The following is a 20,301-nucleotide window of genomic DNA, read 5'->3' on the forward strand; positions in this document are numbered from 1 at the left end:
TCCACATTCCTAGTCACCTCTTCAAAAAATTCAATCAGATTGGTCAAACATGACCTTCCTCCCACAAATCCATGTTGAGTGCTCCTGATCAGACCCTGTCTATCCAGATGTTTATAAGTACTATCTCTAAGAATTTTCTCCATTAATTTACCTACCACAGACGTCAAACTTACAGGCCGATAGTTGCCAGGCTTCCTCCTTGAACCCTTTTTAAATAACGGAACCACATGCGCAATGCGCCAATCCTCCGGCACTATCCTCATATCTAATGACATTTGGAAAATTACCGCCAGAGCCTCTGCTATTTCCTCCTTCACTTCTCTCAATGTCCTGGGGAAGATCCCGTCTGGTCTCGGAGACTTATCCACCTTTATATTCTTCAAAAGCCTTAAAACTACACCTTTTGTAATCTCTATATTCCCCATATTTACCCAATTTGCTTTTTTTATCTCACATCTCCCAATATCCTTCTCCTTAGTGAATACCGAAGAAAAGAAACTGTTCAATATCTCCCCCATTTCTCTAGGCTCCACACACAGTTTTCCGCTCTGATTTTCTAAGGGACCAATTTTGTCTCTAGCTTTCCTCTTACCATTAACATATTTGTAGAACTCTTTTGGATTAGTTTTCACCCTGCTTGCCATAGTTTTCTCGTACCTTCTTTTAGCTTTCCTAATTCCTCTCTTTAAGATTCCTCTTACATTCAATGTATCTTTCAAACATCTCCTTAACTCCATGCTTCTTATATCTAATGTACGCCTTCCTTTTTCTTTGAACCAAGTTTCCAATATTCCTTGAAAACCACGGCTCTCTCAAACCTTTTGCCCCTCCTTTTAACCTAACAGGAACATAAAGCTTTTGCACTCTCAAAATCTGATCTTTAAAAGACTCCCATCTCTCTACTACATCCTGCCCATAAAACAAATTGTCCCAATGCACACCCTGCAAGTCCTTTCGCATCTCCTCAAATCTAGCTTTTCCCCAATCAAAAACCTCAATCCTTAGCCCTGATTTCTCTTTCCATAATGACATTGAAGCTGATGGCATTATGATCACTGGACCCGAAGTGCTTGCCAACACTAACCTCCGTCACTTGACCCATCCCATTTACCAACAGTAGATCTAACACTGCTCCTTCTCTGGTCGGCACCTCTACATATTGTTGTAAAAAACTATCTTGCACACATTTCACAAACTCTAACCCATCCAGTCCTTTCACAGAATGTGTTTCCCAATCTATATGTGGAAAATTAAAATCTCCCATAATTACAACCCTGTGCTTATCACAAATATCTACTATCTCCCAACATTTTTTTCTGCATGATGGTAACTGAAAATTTATTAGATATCTTTTGTACTTAATTTTCTTTTTAATGTAATGTATAGAATGCTAGTTCCATTCCCCCATCCCCAAAGAGAAATATCCTCTCAATGTGCACTGTTTTTCACTTAAAGCACCTCTAATTCTTTCAAACTCCAATAAGTATAGGCCCAGGCTTCTCAGCATATCTTCATAAATCAACCCCTTCATCCAAGATATCAACCTTGTAAACTTCCCCCTTATTTAAAGAGAGATATACTTTCACCAAAAACAGTTTAAAGGCCAAAAATGTAAATTGTGTACCAGATGTGATCTCACAATGTGCTATCCAACAAATCAACACATAAGTATAGCAAATAAAACACAGTGCAGAGAGATCGGTTAGAATGTAGAAAATGCAACATTATAATTCTGCTGTGAACAGAATCCAAAACAAACTTTTTCACTGGACCTCAGTATATGTGACAGTAAACGTGATATTGAATGAGAGGAGAAAGATTTATAGGGGCCCTGAGGAACAGGTTTTTAAACACAGATAGTGGATATATGGAACAAACTACAAGAGGAAGTGCAGGAGGTGGGTACAATTACAACTTTTGAAAGACATATTTGTAAATAGGAAAGCTTTAGAAGGATATAGCCCAAATACATGTAAATGAGACTGATCCAGGAATGCACCTTGATTGGCATGGCCACGTTGGGCTTAAGGGCCTATTTGTATGCTATACAACAGTTAGACTCTATTTACCAGAATGAAATCTGGTCACCAAAGATAAAGTTACAAGTAGATAAAACTACAAGATTTTATTCACTGAAATCTTTAATGTTAAGCAGAGATTGACTCAATGTCTTCGGCAGTCATTGGGAATGGATAAAGTAGATAGGATTTACTTTTGTTGATTGGATCAAGAACTAGAGGATTTGGTCTGAAAATAGACAATTTTTCTCATGATCTAATTAAAAATGTCTATATTCTAAAAATTGTTTTTAATCTGGAACGTTGGCCTGATGGATCTGATTTTGGTCTGTTCACTTTCTGTGGTGTGGGATATAATTGATGTAAAAAAGATGGTATTGAACTAATCTATACCTTACATTAATTGTATTGGTCATAGAATATCTACATAAATTTTCACATTGAAAGACTTGCATGGTCTATGATCAGATATTCCAATCGTTACCAATTCACCTAACAGAGAAATTCTTCAAGGAGCTATAGGAAATTCTTATGGAAAGGGGGGAAAAACCGAGGATAGTGCTAGATCTCCCTTCGCCCCCTCCCCCATCAACGTGATCTACCGGGACCATTGCCTGAAGAGGGCGCACAAAATCAGTGAACCGGTGCAGACTCGAAAGGCCAACATGGCCTGTTTCCGCTCCATAAATGGTTATATGGTTAATTCATGTAAAATATGAGTTATGAATTTTTTGAACTTGTTATCTTTGAAACTTCCTCAGGACTTGGAGTTTAATGTTATAGGGAAAATATATAATTTCAACAGGACCATAAACAGCTGATGTCTGCCCTGTATGAACTACTTTTGCAATCTAAGGATAATTCCCTGGATGGAATTAAAAAACTATGGAAACAAGATTTCCAACAAATATTTTCTGAGACTACATATTCATTCATCCTCTCTCTGTGCTAGACACTCAAAATTGCAATTTCATTGTGCCCACTATTCCAAAACACTAGTGGCTAAATTCTATCCTAACTTATCTTCTAAATGCGATAAATGTAAAACTGAAAATGGTTCGTGTATCACAAGTTTTGGTTATGTCCTTCTCTTCTCAACTATTGGGAAGGCATATTTCAAACACTATCTTTAGTTCTTAATATTAATTTGGCTCCATCTACTTTTATTGCCTTGATTGGAACATGTGGGCCCAATGATCCAATATTGAATTCTTCACAATCCCATGTCGTAGCTTTTGCTTCCCTGATTGCTGAAAGGGGCATAATAATGAAACTGAAAGATTCTGTCCCTCCCACTCATTCTAATTGGCTGATCTAATCTGATACGATGGCTTGTTTGTCTTCAGAAAAAAAATAGATGTTCCACTACTGTTATGAATGTAAACTCTTTCTTTATGGGGTTCTTTCCTTAATTATTTCCCAAATTTGGAAGCTTAACTAATTTATGATTCTTAACCTCAATGTTTTTTTCAATATCAGATAGTGGATATGTATTATTCCAACAGCCTCTGTAGGTAGGGGGTCGAATTTGTAGATTAGCCAGTTTTTTTGCATTTTTTTAAAATGAAACATAAGTTTTGTCATTACTGATATTATTATCATATAAATTTGATTATTCTTCTATGATGTTTATTTACCTATGTAACATTTACTAAATGAAATTAATAAAAATATTGAAAAAGAAATATGAGTTAAAACAGCATTTTGTTAACTGAAGAAAAGTTAAAAGGATTAAGTAGACCACACATCATCCTAGGTCTCATTTAATTATAGAGTTTTCTTGGGCTGGTTAATACATAGATGGTAGGCAGTCACAAAGGTGGATAATAAATGTCCAGCTTTGCCAATAATACCCACATGTTGAAAGTAAATTATTTTGTCTGCATAATATAATTCAGTAATCACCTTCCTAATAACAGATGCTCTCGTGGCAAAATAGAACCACAGAACACTACAGCACAGAAACAGACTCTTCTAGTCTATGCCAAACTATTCTTCTGCCTAGCCCCATTGATCTGCACCCAGACCATATCCCTCCATGCCTCTCCCATCCATGTACCTGTCCAAATTTTTATTAAATGTTAAAATTGAGCCTGCATTTACCAATTGAGCTGGCAGTTCATTTCACACTCCCACCCACTCTCTGAGTAAAGAAATACCCTCTAATGTTCCCTTTAATCTTTTTCCCTATCACCCTTAACCCATATGCTCTAGTTTATATCTCTCCTAACTTCAGTGGAAAATCCCTCAATTCCATGCCCTATTCCCATGCCGACATGACTGTCCATGGCCTCATGTACTTCCAAACTGAGACCACTCGCAAATTGGCGAACACCACCTAATATTCCGTCTGACTACTCTCCAACCAGGTGGTGTTAACACCAACTTCTCCAGTTTCCATTAGGACCTGCCCCTGATTCTCTCTTTTCCTATCCTACTGTCTCCTATCCTACTGTCTCCTTTCCTCCAGTTCCCTCTCCATTTAGAGTTATCCCCCTCCCCCTTCACTTCCCAGCTTTTTTCTTTTCTGCCCTCCCAACCCTATTCACCTATGACCACTTGCCCGTGGGCCTGTGCTCCTCCCCATGCCCCTTCTCCCCACCATTTTATTCAGATGCCTGCCTGCTTTTTGCTCATACTTTGACAAAGGGCTCAGACCTGAAATTATGGCTACCTATCTTTACTACATAAAGAATGTTGCCTGACCTGCTAAATTTTTCCAGCACTTTTGTACATTGATCCAAAACTATTATGGCTTTGAATGGGTTTATTTAAAATATGACCCAATGCAGGACATCTTGTCTTGATAACCTTTAGAATAGGGAAGAATAAATAGTCAGGAATCCAAGCCTGATGTCTACCATAAACCAATGGTCACAAGTACACTTAAGATAAAAGCATAAATGAGTTTGGCTGTAATGTCATAAAAAGTCACTAGCATGCCTGAACCCACAATCTCAATTGTACTTTGAATGTGCAATAGTTTTGTAAAAGTCCAACAAAATTAAGAAAGCATTTGCATGTACAATTTTATCAAGAGACACAAAATGACATCCACAAATCAAAATGTAATTATTGCAAACCCTAACAACCTGACTCCACCTCAAACTTTAGACTCAAGATATATAATCTTACAGTTTGCTGAATGTTGTCATTAAATTAAGTATTAAATGTCACTTCTTCTAGTGTAAGGTACATTGAACAATATGTACAAGAAACACAGCAGCACCATTACTTGAAAAACTAAGTCTGTTTCCCATGTGGATAGAGCGTGAACATGTTCTATTGGTGATTGGATACGTATCTTGTATTACAATAAAAAGTATATCCAGTTGTTCTGATTTACTGAAAACCAACAGTCAATTTCTCCACAAGTCAGAAATGCCTGTTTTCTATGGAATTACATAATAGTTATAATTCATTGAATAATCACTCTAACCCTACCCATAATTAAATTCATGGAAAATATGGTATCGATTCTAGTAAAATTCTATCTTGCAATATATCCAAGTGTTCCATAGACAGTATCTCTTTATCTGAGGAATAGTGCAGGGCAGTGCTTTTATGCCACAACATTTGAGCCAGTTTCAGGATTCTTCTGATATTCTGAAAGATACTATCACCATTAATCTCATTCTAAACTATTCAGACAAACATAGAGGCAACATTCCAGACCATAACTGTTTTCAAACACCAACAATGTTCAGTTTTTTCATGGTCTTCATTCCGAATTACACATCTCACTGTCTTAGATTACTCTTCCAAAAATAAGTACTGGTATACCTTCCACCTAACAAAATATGATACAAAATCCCTATTGATAACAGGATAGAAAATACAGTACGTTTCCCCGTACCTGAAATACTTGGGACAGGACATTTTTCGGTTTTTGGGTTTTTTCGGTGATCAGTTCAGTAGCATCAGCAGGTTAAACAAAAACACAAAATAACGGCAGGCTTTTTGAGCATGAAAAAAATGTTTAATACATACCAAAAAAAATCTGACCTCTGCTTACAAAATAAGATAAATGCAACTTGTGATGTCATGTCAGCGCCGCAAAGAAGTTCCGTTTTTGGATCTTTTCTATATTCAGAACTTCAGATACAGGGAAACATACTGTATATAGTTAAACAAATATAGTATTTAATTATCCAATAAATCATTCAAGCATGAGACTCTTAATCTCAGGGTTTATACCCCATGTTGGGTGAATTATTTAGAGGTGGCACAGTTAACATAGTGGTTAGTTAGCGCAATGCTGTTACAGCACCAGCGATCAGGACTGTGGTTCGAATCCTGCGCTGTCTGTAAGGAGTTTATACATTCTTCCCATGTCTGCGTGGGTTTCCTCGAAGGGCTCCAGTTTCCTCCCACCATTCAAAACGTACAAGAGGTTGCAGGTCAATTGGGTGTAATTGGGCGGCACGGGCTCGTGGGCCAAAATGGCCTGTTACTGCTGTATGTCTAAATTTAAATTTAAATAAATCAATAATCCTTATGATGCACATCAAAGATTTTTATGAAATCATGAGCACTGGCTTTGGATAAGCATGCACAAACACAGAGAATGAAGCTTGCAAAACTTTTTTTTCATAAGATCAGATTGAAATATGAAAGTAGAAAATCCTACATTCCATACATTTATAAAAATCTTCAGATCCTATCATACATTGCACCCACGTCTAAAAGTACTCAAAAGTTTACATTTCTACTAATTCAATCAGAACCCCATTGTTGAACATTCTTTTAGAACTTAAGTCTCCTTCATGCATCAGCTTTAATTTGATTTCCACTCATTTGAAATCTAACTCTTTGGCCTGCAGTTTGATTTGACTTCAGAATTTCACTAAATTTCTTTCCAATCATATTTCAAAGTTTACAGTATATTTTATTTTCTCTCTCTTTATAATTCAATCTTCTGATGTTAACAGTCAGATTCGAGATTCTCTGCTAGATCAGTTGTACAATTTGATTGTTTTATTGAGTTAAATATAATACAAATCAGATAGGTCAGGACACCAAGAACTCCTGAAGTAAATGCCAGACCTTTGATCTATGTGATATGCAATTATAAACACTTTTAATAGAGGCAGTTACAAATTCCAAGTCCAACTTAGATATATTCTTATCCTGTGATATACTGATTCCATTTCTGCAAATAGTAATGTGCTTTCCCTGTTCCATTTTAGTCATGTGATAGCATAATCTGCTCTTCATACTAGTAAGAAACAGGATTCTGTGCATTCTCCTATTTCCTGAAGGTTGAACACAATAATAGGAGACTGTAGACCAAGTGGCCTTTCCAGTCTGCCCTGCCTTTTGGAATAATCTGCCCCACATCTCAACTCCACTTCTCTGCCATCTCCCCATCAGAATCAGAATCAGGATTTATTTTCATGAACAAGTCATGAAATGCAGTGTTTTGTGGCAGCATCATAGTGCACTCGTTATGACTGATATGACATTACGATAAAAAATAAAATAAATAATAGTGCACAAAATTTAAGGCAGTTTCTTTGGTTCATTAATTATCAACCCTCAAATACCCTTCAATTCCAAAAATGTACCTTGCTCCGCTTTAAATAATTCTAATAATCTGGGTCTAATGACACAATAAAACAAAAAAAAACTCTGATTGCCATTCATAGATCCAACACCAGGAAGACTTTAATTTTCCTCTAGGATTAATCTAACACACAGAGATGTTCTAACAACAACCATAGACAAATTCTGCAGATCCTGAAAATCTGAAATTAAAATAGAAAATGTTCCATACACCTTCCAAATTAATCGGCAGCTACACAAGGTTGGAATTTGCTTTAGGTCAATGACCTTTCATTGAAGAATTAACTAGTATCAATCAAGTACAGAGGCAAGTTGGGGGAGGGGTTACATACAGTGCAAATGGAGAAAGAGCAATGATTTTCAACAGCTGCTTTCGGAAAGGTTGGGACAGCAATTATTAGAGTTGGAAAGTGGTCCACGTTTTGCTCTGAGCCTTTGTCATGCAGCAGATAGAAGAACTTGTGAGTTCAGACCAAGCTTCCAGCTGCTTTAATGAAAATGTAGATTATGGATTGGACTCAGCTTATAAGTACAAAGGTCAGCATCATCTGTGAAATGCAAAGTGACCATTGAAATTTGTTAAGGATAGTACTTGCCAGAGTTGGATTAACCTCCCATTAGATCTGAAGGATTTTGCACTCCTGAGGAAAGTTTGTTGGATGTAAGTTGCCACACTGTGATAAGAAATATTTAGAAAAATCTCGGGTAATGACTTCAGACTTCACTGATAATGGTTCTGTGGTATATCCACAGATTAATATCAAGGCTTGCATGCCATTAGAAAGAAAGGCTACATTTCTCTAGGCAGCAGAATTTGAAGATGAAGTCCCACCAGCGTGATGAAGCCAAAGGCCTTGGAGAGCATACAAAAGGTTGCTGCTGTTCCTTGGATCTGCTTCTATTGGCATTGGTGTTCGGAGCCAGTTTGAGAGAGATAATAGGGCAAATGAGGTGTAGTCTGTTCACCATTCATTGATAGTATTCTTGGCACAGATGATCCCAACATCTTTGCAATCCCTCATTTCGATGATGATAAATATTCTAACAGATGGGGGCATTTCTGCTACAAACTGTGCTTGTCAATTGGATGAAGCAGGTATTCACTTTATTATCAGTCTGTGCTTCAAGCATTTTGTCAGGAAAAAACCTCTGGGAGTTGGACTTACCTACTGACTCTTTGCAAGTCATGCTTTGTAAGGCATTTGTGCTCCCTCCTCACCTTAAGTGGTTTCAAAGATGAATGAAACTTGTATTGAATGGTCTCCTAAAATTAGAAGCATTGCCCTTAGAGACTGACATGAACTCACCTATGGAAAATTTTCTTTTGGATTCCAAATTACTTGGGTTTGACTAGCTTGTTTGTGAAACTAGTTAAAATATAAAATGAACAACTTTACATTAACCCAGGCAACATATTCAACATTTTGTCCATCCAATTTCTCAAATAGCATCACTATTTTCTTGTGTTTTTCATTCCTCATTGTATTTTTAAGATCCTCACTGTATGCTGAATGATGTTTTAGGTCTTCAGTAATGGCATCTTCTTTGTCTTTAAGGAATCTACTAATTTGGATTATTAATCTTTTCTTTCTTAAACCTTTTATATAAATCAGAATTATTTATTGCATTACTCATTAAAATAAGTTTCAGGCAAACAATAATGTAACACAAATAGAATATCCTTCAAAATAACACAATCCTTCAGACTGAACATTTATGATACTCATCTTTTTTGTCATTCTACCCAGGACACACACAAATGAAAAAAATTGGATTCAGTTCAAGTCAGAGACCGCTTTGTACTCAACTGGCACAGCTGGCAGCAAAATTGCACCAATAAGCACATAAATGAAATATCCAGTCTGCAACCTTCCATGTTAAATAGTACTTAACACAGACATCAACGATGATTGTGAAAAATCTAAAGACCTAATAGTGTTTAGTGATTATGACATCTTAAATTTTATATACCAGTATATGTTTTTACCTGGGCCAAAGAGTTGTACTTCCGAAATAACCATATCACAAGAAGCATAAAGAAGCTAAATAAAAACAACAATTATTAGTACATATTCTCCATAAACAGTAATAAAATATTTGATCTTTTGCATCACAAGAATTCACTAATCTGTCCAGGATGCACCCAAGTCGTACTTGCTGAATATCTAAACCAAAGTGCTTGGTTTAATACCTGTAAATACTATACTCTCAAGAGATGAAAAATTGGTGCCATAGGTGGACTCAATATCCTGACAAGCAGAGAATGATTGGCAGAAATGCAGGGAGCTGCATCAAAAATATAAATGGTCTGTTGTTTCTAAACGAAAGTACCACCCACACAAATTTGTCTCCCTCTTGCATCTGCATCATAATTGAGCCATGGAGCTGTACCACACAGAAACAAGCCCTTAGGCTCACCACTTCCATGCTGAATTTTTTGCCCATCTACACAAATCCCATTTGCTTAGAAGTTAAACAAGTTAAACCCACACTGTCTATAAGGAGATTGTATAATCTCTGTGTGGGATCCCCCTATGTACTCCAGATTCCTCCCACCCTGCAAAAATATATGGAATTTATAGATTAATTGGGTGTAATTGGGTGGCACATGCTCATGGGCTGAAAAGGCCCGTTACTGTGCTGTATCCCTAAATTATATTTTAAAAATCTGTAGATGCTGGGGTCAATTGCTAACTAAACCAGCTAACTAACCAGGAACCAGGGATCAAACATAGATACTTTGCCATCCACAAAACAAGTCACTTCACGGGATGCACTAATTTCCTATAAATAATTTTCTTTTAAATAGTCATAATGGAGGATTTTGTTTCTCTATAACCTCAATTGATACAGAGTCAAAACATAAGGAGAGAATTTTGTTTAATCATAAATAAAAAGATGAAATGAAACTTACCATCCAATGAGAGAAAAAGCAGCAGAGGCACGCTTTAATGCAATGATGATGACCTGCAGATAACAGGAATTTTATTAGGTTTTCCTCCATTGATTTTTGGTATATCTCTGTGGCATACAATCCTCCATCATCTATTGAGAGATAGTAAATCATTTATTTTTATGCTTTCCATTTTAAAAAAAGGAAGGTCTGCAAGTATGAAAATTAGATTCACATATAAATTCACAATATCTCTGGGGAGAGAAATTGGTCATTTGGGTAAGAAGATGAGTATGAAGAAGGTAGCAATACACAAAGCAAGTGCTAGAGGAATATGGCAGGTCAGGCAGCATCCATGGAAAGTAGGGGAGTGGGAACCAGAATGTGAGTGCAAAGAAAATAGGATGGAAGGTGAAAAGCGTAATGCAATGTGTCATGAGTTTGTGAGGAAGGACAACCAGGGGAGGAAGCATAAATGTAGACAGTAAGAGGGTTTGAAATATCTCTATTTCAATGCAAGGAGTATTAGGAATAAAGAAGGTGAATAGATCAGTATGTGAAATTACAATGTTGTGGCTGTTATAGAGACTTAGCTGGCAGAAAGACAGGATAGGCTGATGTTGGTACCGGGGTTTAGGTGTTTTAAAAGGAATAGGGTTGGAGGTAAGGGGTGGGGGGAATAGCATTACTGATCAAGACAATATCACAGCTGAAGAAAGGGAGGGCGCTATAGAGGGAGTGTCTATTGAGTCAAAGGTGGCAAGAAAAGTGAACCTTAGTTGACGAAACAGGTGAGGCAACTAGAAGAAGGAAGCATACATTAGATTTAGGAAGCAGGAAACAAGAAGGGCTCATGAAAATTATATGGTAGCCAGGATGGAATATAAGAAAGGACTTAGAAGAGCTCGAAGGGGGCATGAGAAGACATTGGAAACTGGGATTAAGGAGAACTCAAGGCGTTCTATGTGTATGCAAAGTACAGAAGGATGACGATAATGAAGGAGGGGCCATTTAAGGATAAAGGAGGCAAAATGGGCCCGGAGGAGGAGAAGGTTGGGAGGTCCTAAATGAATGCGTTGCTTCAGTATTCACCAGAGAAAAGGACCATGATCAGGGGGTGAGGTAATAATAGAACAGACTCGTGTGTTGGACAATGTTGAGATTAAGGAAGAGGGAGTGTTGTGTCTTCTTAAAAACATTAAGATTTATGTCCCTGGGCCAGACGTGATATACCCTAGATTGCTGTGAGAAGGGAGAGAAAAAATAGCTGGGGCATTGTCTGTGACATTTGAGTCATCCTTGGCCACAGGGGAGATGCTGGAGGATTGGACAATGACAAATGTGGTCCCCTTGTTTAAAAAAGGTAACAGGGAGAATGCTGGGAATTATAGAAGGGTGAGTTTTACATCAGTGGTGTGCAAACTATTGCAGAGGATTCTTAAGGATAAGATTTATGAGCATTTGGAGTAGACTACTCAGGGATAGTCAGCATTGCTTTGTGAAGGGAAGGTCATGCCTCACGAGTTTAATTGAGTTTTTTGAGGAGGTAACAAAAGAAGTTGATGAAGGTAGGGTGGTAGATGTGGTCTCAATGGATTTTAGTAAGGCATTTGACAAGGTCCCTTATGAGAGATTCTTTCAGAAAGTCATAAAGCATGGGATCCATGGAACCTTGGCTGTGTAGCTTAAAAATTGCTTTGCATGTAGAAAGCAGAGAGTATTAGTAGATGGAAAGTATTCTGCCTCAAGGTCAGTGACTAGTGTTCTGCAGAGATCTATTCTGGGACCGCTGCTCTCTGGAATTTTTAGAAATGGCCTAGATAAAGAAGCGAAAGGATGGGGAAGTAAGATTGTGGATGATACGAAGGTTGGAGAAGTTATGGATAGTGCTGAAGGTTATCGAAGGTTACAAAAGGATACAGACAGGATGCGGAGTTGGGCAGAAAAGTGGCAGATGGAGTTCCATCCGGATAAATGAGAGGTGATGCATTTTGGAAGGACAAACTAGAAGGCTGAGTACAGGGTTAATGGTCAGATGCTCAACAGTGTGGAGGACCAGAGGGACCTTGGGGTCCAAATCCATACATCTCTCAAGGTTGTCACACATAGGATAGTTAAGAAGGCCTATGGGATGCTGGGCTTTATTAATGGGGGGATTGAGTTCAAGAGTCAAGAGGTCAAGTTGCAACTCTACAAATCTCTGGTGATGCCACACTTAGAATATTGTATTCCGTTCTGGTTACCTTGTTATAGAAAGGATGTGGAAGCAATGAAGAGGGTGTAGAGAAGATTTACCAGGATGTTGCCTGGAGTGGAAAAGAAGTCTTATGAGGCAAGGTTAGCAAAGCTGGGACCTTTCTCTTTGGAGTGAAGAAAGATGAGAGGAGACAATAAGATCTACAAGATTCTAAGAGGCATAGAAAAAGTGAGCAGCCAGTGCCTTTTTCTCAGGGAAGGAATAGCAAACACCAGTGAGGGGAAGAAAGTTTAGGGGCAACATCGGGGTAAGTTTTTATACACAGAGAGTTGTGAGTGCCTGGAATGCCTTGCTAGGGATGGTGGTGGAGGCTGAAACATTAGGGACATTTAAGAGACTCATAGATTGGCACATGGATGAAAGAAAAAGAGGGCTGCAAGGTAGGAAGGGTTTAGTTTTTTTGGTAGGTATATATGGGTTGGCACAACATCAAGGGCCAAAAGGCCTGTACTGTGCTATAATGTTCTATGTAACAGACAGTTGATGTCTCAGGCCAAAAACCTGCTCTTCCACTGAAGGGGTTTCAGCCTGAAATGTTGACCATCTATTGCTTTCTCCATGGATGCTGCCTGACTTGTTGAGTTCCCTCAGCACTTTCTTTGTGTATTGTTCCAATTTTCAAGCATCTGCAGACTGCTTGTTTACCAATGAAGAGTGTACAACAATGCTGAAATAGCCAAACAAGCCAGTTAGTTCAAGAGCAATTGGGGATGGATATTAATTGCTGTCTTTTTGGATGAACTTAAAAAATACCCTCACCAATTAAGAAACAAGTCACTTTAATTCAATAGTGTAAATAGCTAGAAATTCAACACATCTTTTCAATGCCTCCAAAGGCACCAGGTCATACAAAGGGCCAAAATAATGAGTCCCAGTTTAGAGCTACTCTGACAAGCTTATGTTTATAATTTTGAGAAGCATGGACTTTTTTTAATTAAGCTCAATAATAAACTCAGGGACAAGATTAAGTTATCAGTGACATTTTCTTTTCCAGTTAGATAAAAAGACCACTGCATGCTTAAAAATCACAACATGACAGATGAGAGGTAAAAAATTGTAAATTTATCAATCAAGTTGCCTTTTGGGCAGCAAGGTTGGCGTAGCGGTTAGTGCAATGTCTTTAGAGTGCCAGCAATCAGGTCTAGGGTTCAAATCCCGCGTGGTCTGTAAGGAGTTTGTACATTCCCCCATGTCTGCTTGGGCTTTACCGGAGGCTGCAGTTTCCTCCCACCATTCGAAGCGTATCTTTCGAAGTGCATATTAATTGGGCGGCACAAACTCATGGGCCAAAATGGCCTGTTCCCGTGCTGTTTATCTAAATTTTAAAAATTTAAGTGTTAATCCAATAGAGCCTGATTGGAGTGGAGACTTCAAAAGGATATGGATCATCTGAGTGAGAGGGCAAGAGCAACGGGGAAAAAATGTGAGCTTATCTACTGCTGTGTATATGGAGTTGAGCATTTGTTAACATGAAGAAAGATTGGGCAGTGCTTCTTTTCAAATGGGCCTAAAAGTGCTTACATGCAAGTTGGTGAAGGCCAACATGCATCTATAACAATCAAGAGGATTTATATGCAGAAGTAAGGATAATTATTGCAATTGTAGGGTGTTTTATTTGAGACCACAGCTGTATATGTATAGTGTATATTTATTGCCATTAAGGAGGTGTAATAAATTGGACTAGTAACAGGGATGGCATGTACAAGAAAAGATTGAGTAGATCAAGGCAATACAATCATTGAGAAGAGAGGCAATCTTATTTAAAGATGCATTGCACCAAAATATGCAAAAAATTTTTAAAGAGACCTGAGCCCTTCATCAAGATATAGGGCACAAGCCCAAAATGATGATCTTTGCCTCCTATGGACGCTGTGGGATCTGCTGAGTTTCTCCAGCAATTTTGTGTATTTGATAGATTTCTTGGCATTTAATGAATCAAGAGATACATGCTGGAAATTGACACCAAGGTAGATGACCAGCCATCAGCTTAATGAATGGCAGACTTGAATAGTTAGATGGCCTCTTCCTGCTCTTATTTCTCTATTTCTTTGTTGTACAAGATACCATTGTAATATTGCCTCTACATTATCAGCTGTCATATGTGCACAATGAAATAATGGCAATGGAAGAACAAAGGCCAAATTTATCAACCTAAAACAGGAGTGCTGAGGAAATATATCATAACCCTGTCAAAACATTCCACTTACAGGCACAATATCAGTGAACACCCTTGCAACCATGTAAAACGGATTTGGACAGTACACAACCTTGGTGATATTTATACCTATCTGTGCCATCTCAAGGAACGTCAAATTCCATCAAGGTTCCCGACCCTTCCCTTGTCTCAGCTCACGTATTGTTTTTTTTTTTTTTTTTTAAATTTTTTATTTTTCACACCATAAATCACAATAGCCATGATATACACTTTTTCTTTTCCACACATTTACAGTGACTTTTTCTCCCTCCCCCCTCCCTCCTCCCAAGCCACCCCCCCATCCCCCCCCCTCTCATCCATTTTAGTTATACAATCTAGGTTGCATTAATTCAGTTAGACAATGTTGTCATTCAACAAAAATACACCAGAAATTCTACTGAGTCCATTCTTTTCTTTTCTTCTCCTTCCATCAACTTAGGTAATGTTTGTTCCCGGTAGGTTTTCGCTATTGTATTTAATGTAAGGCTCCCATACTTGTTCGAATATTTCAATATTATTTCTTAAACTATATGTTATTTTTTCTAATGGAATACATTTATTCATTTCTATATACCATTGTTGTATTTTCAAATTATCTTCCAATTTCCAGGTTGACATAATACATTTTTTTGCTACAGCTAGGGCTATCTTAACAAATCTTTTTTGTGCATCCTCCAAGTCAATTCCAAATTCTTTATTTTTTATGTTACTTAGGAGAAAGATCTCTGGATTCTTTGGTATATTGTTTTCTGTTATTTTATTTAATATCTGATTGAGATCATCCCAAAATTTTTCTACTCTCTCACATGTCCAGATTGCATGAATTGTTGTTCCCCTTTCTTTTTTACATCGAAAACATCTATCAGATACTGTTGGGTCCCATTTATTTAACTTTTGCGGTGTAATGTATAGTCTGTGTAACCAATTATATTGTATCATACGCAGCCTCGTATTTATTGTATTTCTCATCGTTCCAGAGCATAACTTCTCCCATGTTTCCTTTTTTATCTTTATATTTAAATCTTGTTCCCATTTTTGTTTAGTTTTACCATTTGTTTCCTCATTTTCCTTTTCTTGCAGTTTAATATACATATTTTTTATAAATCTTTTGATTAACATTGTATCTGTAATCACATATTCAAGGTTACTTCCCTCTGGTAAACTCAAGTTGCTTCCTAATTTATCTTTCAAGTAGGATCTCAGTTGGTAATATGCCAGCGCTGTATCTCCCGTTATATTGTACTTATCTCTCATTTGTTCAAAGGATAAGAATCTACTTCCTGAAAAACAATTTTCTATTCTTTTAATCCCTTCTTTTTCCCATTTTCTAAAGGCAAGGTTGTCTATTGTAAAAGGGAGTAGAGCTCACGTATTGTTAAAGACCCGTATTACCTTCAGTCTTGACTGAGCAAACATTCTCAATCTAATCTCAACAAAGTTGAGGCCATCCCAAACTCTGCTGCATGTGTAATAACTCAGACTGAGTTCCACTCACATCATTCGTACAGACCTAACTGCACACTGACTCCTGATTAATTAAAGCATCAACTTTAAAATCTAATTTGTTTTCAAATCTCTCTAATGATCTCACTTATCTTCATGTCTGATCTTCTTCAGCACAATAACCTTCGGTTATGTGCCCTCCAATAATTATAGTCTCTTGCACATGCTGGAATATAATCTCTTCAGCTGCCAAAGTTCTAAACTGTGAAATCTTCTCCCAAAATATCTCTTATTCATTCTTTTTCAACATTTACAACATCTAGATGAACTTTTTTTTGGCTTAAAGTCCGTTTTTTTTTATTTTGAATTGTTCTTGTCATGCATCTTGCAATGTTTCATTTGAATGACACCATTGACATCAGAAAGTTTTAGCCATTAGTAATTCAGTTCAGGCCTTGAATGGGATTTTCACCCAGCTGTTTCCATGGGAACTAGAAACTCTGAAAAGTGGCATTCTTAATTTTTAGTCAGACTGCAGTTAGCAGGATATTGATTGCATGGGCATTCACAGGTTCAGTCCTGACCTCATTATGCACACTGCTTATAATGGATTTCCTAACCACATTCTTGAAAAGCACTGAATTTGAAATAAACAAACTGCTTGGGGAGCTCAGCAGGTCAGACAGCATCAGTGGAGGCAGAAAATGGTCGTTCAAGTCAAGATCATGCAGGGTGTTGGATTTTTAAAAAAATATTTATTCATTCAAAAAACAAATAATATGACATATGCAGCAATTAAACATAAACATGAACTTTTTTTATATATAGAAAAAAGAAAAGAAACCCCCCTCAGCCAACTCACCTGAGAGCCATAAAAAAAGAAAAAAGAAATATTAAAGAAAAAGTTAAATGTACATATTAAAATCTAATCAATATAAATTGAAATGTAAATATTCTGAGTATTACAGCCACTTATTAATAAATAAAAAAATTATAATTATCATGCGAAACATATGTAATTTTTCCCATTATTAAACAATATTTCATCTCATTATGCCATCTATTAATATCAATCATATTTGTATCTTTCCACGTACTAGCAATACATTTTTTCGCTACTGATAAAGCTAAATATACAAAAGCAACCTGGAACTTATCTAATCCCAAACCTTTCAGAGGTTGCAAACTACCCAATAAAAATACTGTTGGATCTAAAACTATTTTAATCTTATACAGGTATTCTAAAAACGATTGAATATTTTTCCAAAAAGACTGTATATGTATACATAACCGGGTGTTGGATTTTGATGCAGAGTTTTGACCCAAAAAGTTGATAATCCCTTTGCCTCAACAGATATTTGCATGATACACAAGTTCCACCAGCAGTTTGTTTTTTGCTTACAGATTACAGAATCACGTCTTCCAAAAATGAGGGTTGATGCTTCCCATTCTTTCTATCACCAAGTCCCTTCACTGACAACAGTCAACACCACAGAATTTAATCAAACCTGAGACTTTCTGGATTTGCATAACTCAATCCTGCAGCACAGTGACTACACCTTAAAAAAAATGCACGTGTATGTACAATATTTAGCTAATAAAAAAATAGTTTTATATGCCAATATGGGCCCTCACCTCTACTCTGAAGCTCATTTGATCAGTACCTTAAAGAAGAGATCAACATTTTAAGGTAGATATTAGCATGCAAATTTTTGTCTCTGTCAGAAGGGCTGGATGGTACTGAGGGAGAAGGTGTGAGGGCAAATGTTGCACGTCCAAAAGTTGCCTAAGTTTTTATTTAGATCTTGCACTACTTTGGGGGAGGGGTGAGCTTGCCTGGATGATGCAGAGGGCAGGGCTTTTGATGGTGCCTTGGTCCATGTGACAGTGAACAATTCAATTCCTTGTAACAGAGGAGGGGCACAGATTGAGTAGATAACAAGGAACTTTTCATCATGACCGTGTTGTCCCAAGTCCTGAGGACATAGATTTAAGGTGAGGAGAAGAGGGGATCGGAGGAAGATTTTATTTCACCCAGTGGACAGTTGCAATATTAAACACGCTGTCTGAGAAAGTGGTGGAAGAGAATACTTTCACCACATTTAACAGGCATCTGGACAAGCACTTCAGTCGCCAACTTATAATAGGCTGCAGGACAAGGATTGGTAAATGAGTGGTATTTTATCGGTCAGCAGAGACATGGTGAACAAGTTTATGAATACAGAAAAAGTGGCACTTTAAAAAAAAAGCGATGTACGGTATGATTTAGCCAATTGTTTGTAGAGGAAAACAAGGCATCAGAATCCACTGTCACTAAATCCATTGGCTGAGTTGAATTATTTTTATTATCCTGTAAAACGAGAACTGAAATTCATGATCCAAGTGCACTATCTCGTGCCACGAATGCAGGCATTGACTCGCAGTGGTGGGTGAGGTGACCAGAGGGCAATTTATTTAAAAACATTGAAATATCAATGCTAATTGCAGCTGAGTTATTTCACAACATTCACTGCCAGCTTTACACCACTGACCATGCAGATTTTTTTTTAATGCCCCACGGAATGGTTGCAATTATAGATTTGGTCATGCCAGTTTATTTCTCCCGGGCCTCCAGTTCAGGCTGGCGGACGGAGTCAGCTCAACACAGGCGAAGCCATACTCACGCATTTGTCACTCTCCGAATCAAACATAGTGCAGTGGAAATTCGACACGCCCGTCAGGTTACTGGCAGGGCCATCCATTTGCACAGGCCCATTTTCCATGGGAACCGAGCGGACAAAGGCCGCCGCTCTTGACACAGGAACCACGTTACGGCCACCGTCCGGGCACCCACGAGCGCCGTGGGCTCGAGCTCCGGCGCCAGCGCCGCATCACCCACCCCCGCGTGAACATGCTCCATCGGGAGAGCGGGCAGGTTTCGGCAACGTGCATGCGGGACATCAAGGCGTGCGTTCATCTGCCACGGAGGAGCATCGTTCTGACCATTTTCAAACACACCAACGGCGCAGTGTTGGCTTTATTGGTGCATTATTTCAGGAATTGCTGGTTCACAAACATCAAAGGTCCATTTCAACTAGCTTTCTGTCTTAGAAAAGGTGCAAACATTGGGGGGGGGGGGGTGGAATAAGTCCTAAAATTCTAGAAGTAAGCGATTCAACCACAAAAGTCATAATCTAAATATACATTGTATCCCTTGTTTAACATTTTGAAATGTCTGGACATTTTGCATTGAATTTCATTACTCTCACATCTGTCAAGGTCAACAATATTTAAGGTGTGTAGGAAAGTTGATTCATTTCTGTGTCCTTGATTTAAAAAAAATCTTTTGGAAATCTTCCACCTGGCAGTTTGGAAATTAGCAGAAATGTCTATCATCAGCTGTTAGTAGCCCTTCCTTAACCTTAAGGAGACATGCCAGAATACACAAAGTTTCCCTGCAGTAGGTACCACACCATGCTACAGATTCCATCAAACCATGAGAGTTGTTTCAAATAATATGTGATATAGAACAAAATATTTATTTGTGAATACAATAAAGACTTGTAAACAGCAGACTTAAAACAATGATAAACTCTGCAAAAGATTCTTACAAACATCACATCATAGTATGTACAGTCAAGTTACGCAGAGGATCTTCAGACAATCATCTGTGGCACACCTTGTTATCCCAAATCTAAAATGGCTGAGTTTGCTTCAGAGTTACCATAACAATTCAAAGCTAGAAAGTCTTCCATCAGTCTTAGGGAAAGAAGCCTTTTTTTTTACACCCTTCATATTCGGATTACCAACAGGTAATCTTGTATATATAATTATCTATTCCTTTCTTCATTGATCTGTAAAACTTCCTCTTTATTTTACAATTGCTTTGTCTAATCACACCCATAACTCCAAATTCAACAATAATCATTCTCACATTATCTGGACAACAGCA

At 37.7% G+C, this 20,301-nt stretch overlaps 1 protein-coding gene across 8 annotated transcripts in view; it reads right to left on the minus strand.

Annotated features, from left to right (window-relative positions):
* LOC138738687 (cyclic AMP receptor-like protein A) overlaps positions 1 to 19,288 on the minus strand; it is a 233,758-nt gene extending 214,470 nt beyond the window's left edge. For 2 of the 8 annotated variants that reach the window (XR_011341679.1, XM_069889383.1), the window contains exons 1-3: positions 19,034 to 19,279; positions 10,498 to 10,550; positions 9,571 to 9,625 (exon numbers count right to left, since the gene is read on the minus strand). Coding sequence is in view for 7 of the 8 variants with exons in the window: in XM_069889383.1 (XP_069745484.1) it covers positions 9,571 to 9,625; positions 10,498 to 10,550; positions 19,034 to 19,132 (207 nt within the window). In the remaining variant the exon portion in view is untranslated. Of the gene's footprint in view, positions 1 to 9,570; positions 9,626 to 10,497; positions 10,629 to 19,033 lie in introns of all 8 variants that reach the window. The other 6 variants (XM_069889384.1, XM_069889389.1, XM_069889385.1 and 3 more) reach the window with 5 other exon arrangements.
* Between the last annotated feature and the right edge of the window lie 1,013 nt (positions 19,289 to 20,301).

This window comes from Narcine bancroftii, chromosome 7 (assembly GCF_036971445.1).
Source record: "Narcine bancroftii isolate sNarBan1 chromosome 7, sNarBan1.hap1, whole genome shotgun sequence".
NCBI classification, from domain to species: domain Eukaryota; kingdom Metazoa; phylum Chordata; class Chondrichthyes; order Torpediniformes; family Narcinidae; genus Narcine; species Narcine bancroftii.